This window comes from Glycine soja, chromosome 20 (assembly GCF_004193775.1).
Source record: "Glycine soja cultivar W05 chromosome 20, ASM419377v2, whole genome shotgun sequence".
In the NCBI taxonomy this organism is placed as follows: Eukaryota; Viridiplantae; Streptophyta; class Magnoliopsida; order Fabales; family Fabaceae; genus Glycine; species Glycine soja.
In genome coordinates this window covers 7,859,886-7,865,885 of record NC_041021.1, presented here as the reverse complement: position 1 = coordinate 7,865,885, position 6,000 = coordinate 7,859,886, and the positions used below count along the sequence as shown (strand labels likewise).

The window sequence follows — 6,000 nt, the reverse complement described above, 5'->3', positions numbered from 1 at the left end:
TTTATTATTCTCCTAATAACTATAAACTGTTCTCATGTTGTTAGTTATTTTTTTTAACTTTTAAATCGTTTTTCTTTTTATTTTTTATTTAATTTAAAATATGTAAAGAGGCACAGAAAGTCACTTTGCTTAGTTTTAATAAAGAGAATATCATTTAGATAATTTTACTTAACACAGATTTTGGTGTTATTATGCTTTTTAAGTAGTACTCGGGTTTGATTGAGTACCTTTTGCTCAAATTTTAATAATATTTTCTTTTCCTTAAAAAAATAGGATTTTAGGTGCAATTTAATATATCAAGTAAATTTATTTTTTTTGTGAAAAAACAATTATAAAATAAATCCTATCTAAATATATAGTAATATAATTGTATTAAGAAAACTCTAAATCATAATTTCTAAAAAGATTATGTTCTCTTTATTGGCATAAAAAAAATCCTTTTGGTATATAATAAAACAAGAAAAAATTGAAACATAACCTTAAATTTCAAAGTAAAATGAAAGTAAAAACTAAAACTCCCAAATTATGTATACATATTAAATAATGCATTATTCATATATAAAAAAATGACAACCATCTGTCAATCATCTCATATACCTCCTTAGGCTTACTCTCTTGCGCCACATGACCTGCACCCTGCAATGAAAATCACATTTTTTTTTGTAAATTTATTCATGGTATAATTTGATGTAATTTATATTGGTGTATTTTTTTTCTATGTGTTCGCATATATATATATATATATATATATATATATATATATATATATATATATATATTGTGATGATTCAAAATATTTACATTTTTTTATTATTTTTGCTTTTTTTTAATATGTATACCTACTGTGTAGACTTTAAGGAATTAACTCACACAAATTAAAGGTTATCAAAGTCAAATATTTCATAACTTTAACTAACTATTACAAAATATTGTTAACATATTGAGCTAATTAATTTTATATTTGATTTTATATATCACTACTACAATAATGTTATTTTACGACATCACACTTACAACGGTTGAATATCACACGTTGTAAAAATAATAGCGGTGGCATTATTGTAATTTTCTAAAAGTTGACAACAACGGTTATTGAAATAATTGCCTTTAATAAACAAGCAAGCTGATACAAAGACGGTCTTATTATAATGACCGTCTTTGAATAATTAAAAAAAAACAAATTTCGCGTCCTTTCATATTTCACGAAAAAATTTCACGTCCGTTTTTCTTCTTTCTTCTCTCTTCTTCCCTTTACCCAATCCAATATTGAAAGCTCTCCACCTCCTCCAGCATCACCCTCCTCGCCTGCACCTTATGCGCCTTGCGAATGAACGCAAGCTCTTCCTGGTCCATGCTTGCCACGAGGCGGCCAATCGTGTAGCGGCATGAGGCGAAAAGGGAAAAAAGGAAGACCATTTAGATTACGGTTTTAACGTCGCCGCCGCCGTGAACGGGTCAAAGCTCACCGTTATGAAGTCTCCGACGGACCGTGAGATCAAGGTCTGCTATGAGCTGGGCCACGAGCTGGGCTGCGGCGAGTTCGGGATAACCTTCCTCTGTACGGACAAGGAGACGGGGGAGGAGCTGGCGTGCACGTAGTCATGAGAGGCTCCGGGATGTCGTTGTTGATCTCGAACTGCTTCGCGTAGAACTCTTCCTCGGTGAGTCCCATTTCCCCCCTTTTCTTCTTGCGGTAGTTAGGGTTTAGCATTTTGAACGCTTCGATGGCTTCTTCACAATAATTATTTTTGGTCCTTGAATTCTTGATATATGATAGAAAACAAAGATAAATGATTTACTTAATTACTTTGCTGAGGCAGATCACTTGATTTGGCTTCAGAGAATAAATATAATTCATGAACTTGCAAAGCTCTTGAAATTCATTCATGACCAAGAGAAGCAAAATATGGTGTTGAATATCAGTGCATCTCATATATGTACTACTCGACAAGGTTATTCTTGTTTTTCCTGTAATGTGAGGCTTGATTTGTGATGTTTTGTTTTTGCTTTTCTTTGTTTTTGATGTTTTATTTTTCTCTAAGGGAACGAGTTGAATGCGAAGCAGATTAAGGAATATAGGCAGAAGGTTGAATTGGAGCTATCGAACATCTGTAATGATGTTATGAGAGTGATTGATGAGCACCTTATCCCTTTGGCTGCAGCTGGTGAATCCACTGTGTTTTACTATAAGATGTGAGGATTTGTGTCTCATTCTCTGCCACATGTTTTGTTATGGTGTGATATATTTTTTATTTTTTATTTTGTGCAAGTGAATTAAGGGATGTTGAAATGTTCTGCTTGCAAGAAAGGAGATTATTATTGTTATCTTGCCGAATTTAAGTCAGGCAATGAGAAAAAGGAAGCTGTTGATCAGTCTATGAAAGCATATGAGGTGCATTTTATATTGTTTTAATGTTTTTGCATTATATATGATGCTTTCTATTCTATGGATGGTTGTTTACCGGGTTATTGCAAATATGTAGTGCCTATTAGCAATTAATCTAAGATTCTTTTGCTATTCATTTTGGTTTTGGTAGACAAAATAATCTCATGGTTTGTTGGTTATGTTAAGTTCATTTTTCTTTCAAACCTGTTGTAAAACTTCATATCATTGACAATACACAAATAATGGTTCTAATTGAGAAAATAATATATAATGTGTAAATGATTTCTACACTTTTACTAATTTTAGAATCCACCAGAAAGAGTGGGTTGCTTCATCCTGCACATAAATATCTTTAATTTTACGTATTCTTTCTTGTCAATGCACATTAAGTTTGCAATTTTCTATAACATCTATTGATACTACTGCCAATTATTCTTTCGAAGTGAGTTGTTTTGTTTCTTGAATTAGTCTTGGAATAGCTTTTACTCAAAAGGAGTTTTCTCTTTGGAATACTTTATCCTTTCATCCCCTACCTAACCCAAATATGTTTTGGTTATTGCAGTCTGCTACCACTGCAGCAGAGGTTGATTTACCTCCCACACATCCCATCCGATTTGGTCTAGCTTTAAATTTATTAGTTTTCTATTATGAGATACTCCCCTGAAAGGTTTGTGGCTTTTAAAGCCTGACAAAACCCAAGTGCACAGCTTCTCCTTGCACTATTTATTTAGCTTCTCACTTTCTCTCTCTCTCTCTCTCTCAAATCAGTGGTTGCTCACAAACTACTAAAGACCCATCAAAGAAGAAAGGTAAAGACCCATTAAAAGTTGGCAATTTTTTTTCTCAACCCAAATTTCTCATGTTTGTTGTTAATTAATTTTAATTTTTTGGTTGGGGGTGGTATGGGAAATGGGAATGGAGTAGAAGTCCGTGAATGGAGGGTGTGTGGGACCTGCGGGTAATCCTAGGAGAGAGAAGACCTCAACATCACCATGTAATCTTTTTTTGTGCTTCCCTCTTGCTTATTTCATTTTTCTTTTCAAAACATTGAAGGATTTGAATTGTGGAGATCCCACATGATTGTATCACGAAAATTGTGCCTCACTGTGCACTACTCTATGCCCCATGTGCACTAGTCTTGATGACTTTGTCCAATATGCATTGGTCTCACCTTTCAATTTAAATAATTTGGGTCTGCTATATTATTGCTTTGAAGTTTCCATGCTTTGCTTGTCATAAATTTTCTCTCACATTGATGATTACTACAACTATTTGGCAAATATATATTTGGCATTTATGATTTATTTTTAATGTTTTGACAATTAACAAATTTTGTCTATAATTCATAATCTTAGTTTTTAAATCTTTTCCAATGCACACTTGCATGAATTCAGTCAGTGGTTGATTTTATGATTCTGTTTTATTGTATTGAAAATAATGACATTCTCTTTATGGTCATATATTCTGCTTTATGCAAATTGAGCTTTTTATTTATTTATTTCAGTTGAACAAGGCTGTTAGTGGACCAAGAAGCCCAGGAGTTATTGGTGAACGGGGATCAAGAGAAAGTGAGTAAGTAATTGTTTCAGCTAATTGATGTTGCTTATATGATTTATCACTTTTACTTGTACCTTAAAATTAATTAGATCTGGAAAAAAAATATTAATTTCACGTACCATCGTGAAAGAGTGACATACATAATTTTTAATTAATTAATTTTAAAAAATAAAGCTCAAATAGTTACAGTCAGAAAATTAACTTTATATTCTAATATAAAAGCGCGTTTAACATATGAATATTAAAAGAATTTCATTTCAATTGGAAGTTTTATTTCAACTATATTAATTTGAGGCAATATATATATTAACATGTAATTTGTAATTTAAGTCTGTATAAAACTTGATAAACGAAATGAACGTAATAGCTAAGTATTATAATATAATGACTATTGACTAGATTAAAAGTAGTTCTCAAAACTATTTGATAATATAATTATGTAATTAATTTACATGTGCTTTATTGATTCCAACTTTTTGGCTTATTTGGTTTATTTACATGTGCTTTAAAAGTAGTTCTTAATTTACAATGGTCAATTTGGTAACAAATATGTCTAAATATTGATTCCAGCTAGAAAATAAACCACAAATTCATATTTAATCACATGTTATCAATATTTGAAGTCAACAATATCTAGGAAACGTTATAATTATTATATTCATTTATAATTTATTTATTTATTAAATAATGATGCTTCTAATAGCGTATAACATTTTGAAGGAAACTTAAATTTCAGTTTTCTATTATGTTTGATTATGCATCCTGTAGATAGAATTTTTTAACAAATAATTACATTTAATTATAAATTTTGGTTGGAAGATTGGAACACCAAGTCTAGACTATCAGGCATAATCTTAATCATCTTTGTTCACATATAATATAACAGGTATTTATATATTCTTTCACTATGTTTCAATCTTTTAATTCTTCATGTTATAATGGATCTTTTATTCTTTATTTATAATAATGGATTTATCCAAATAGTTACTTGATTTGTATTTGTTTATGTTTTTAAATGTGTTGAGCGGGAGTGCTTGCTTGGAGTCGTTCACAATTACTGAGTTGATGATTGTAAATGTTATCAACTTTATTGTTTTTGGGGTATATTTTAAACTATGTTGTTCATGAGTTTGTTATTTTTACTTTCATATGTTTGAAGTTACTCTTATCATATATGCAATTGTGAATTGGTATTGTCTGTTGTCTGCTATAGTTTGAATTCAAAGCTGGAGGAGAAAACTATAACCAAACATTAAATTTTAATCACAGAAGTTCTTGTAATTTAGTGTGCTAGGTTCAACTTATTTTGGAGAAATAACTACATATTTTTACTGGTTTTCTAAATATTTTTTGAAAATTAAATGATTCTAAGACGGTTATTAGCTAATGACCGTCTTAGAATGTCCACTTTCTAAGACGGTTGTTAACTAATGACTATCTTAGAAAGTGGATTTTCTAAGACGGTTATTAGACGACCGTCTTAAAAAATGAACATTCTAAGACGGTTGTTAGCTAATGACTGTCTTAGAATGTCCACTTTCTAAGACGGCCGTTAATTAATGACCGTCTTAGAAAATTACACTTTTCTACAACGGTTCCTTTATAACCGTCGTAAAAAGTTAAACTTTTTTACGACGTTGAATACAAAGACAGTTTGTAAACCGTCGTTGAATGGGTCTTTTAACCGTCGTAAAAGACATTTTTTGTAGTAGTAGTGTTTTTGACAAACAAATTATATATAGTGTGGATATATAATGAAACTCATTAAGAAAATTATGCATCACGAAGAGACTAATATTCTAGAGAAAGTGTGCAATTAAGTTTTTCCAGTGATTATTAGTCCAATTCTAAATTTAACAATATCTTTTTATGTTTTCATCTACAATGTTTCCATGATTACGAATGCAACATTTATACCAATAAATTATTGGATGAGGTCAAATTGGAATAGTTTGCATAATTATTTAATAAGTTTTTTTAAGGTTTAATTATCTATTTAATTCTTATAATTTTTAAATTTATTCATTTTAGTCCCAATAGTTTATAAGTGGATTTTT

At 30.3% G+C, this 6,000-nt stretch overlaps 1 protein-coding gene across 1 annotated transcript in view; it reads right to left on the bottom strand.

Annotated features, from left to right (window-relative positions):
- Positions 1–503: 503 nt before the first annotated feature.
- The window catches only part of LOC114402331 (serine carboxypeptidase-like 17), a 38,799-nt gene continuing 33,302 nt past the window's right edge, over positions 504–6,000 (bottom strand). The window contains exon 14 of the mRNA XM_028364848.1: positions 504–636. Within this exon, the coding sequence (XP_028220649.1) occupies positions 553–636 (84 nt within the window). The 3' untranslated portion in view covers positions 504–552. The remainder of the gene's footprint in view (positions 637–6,000) is intronic.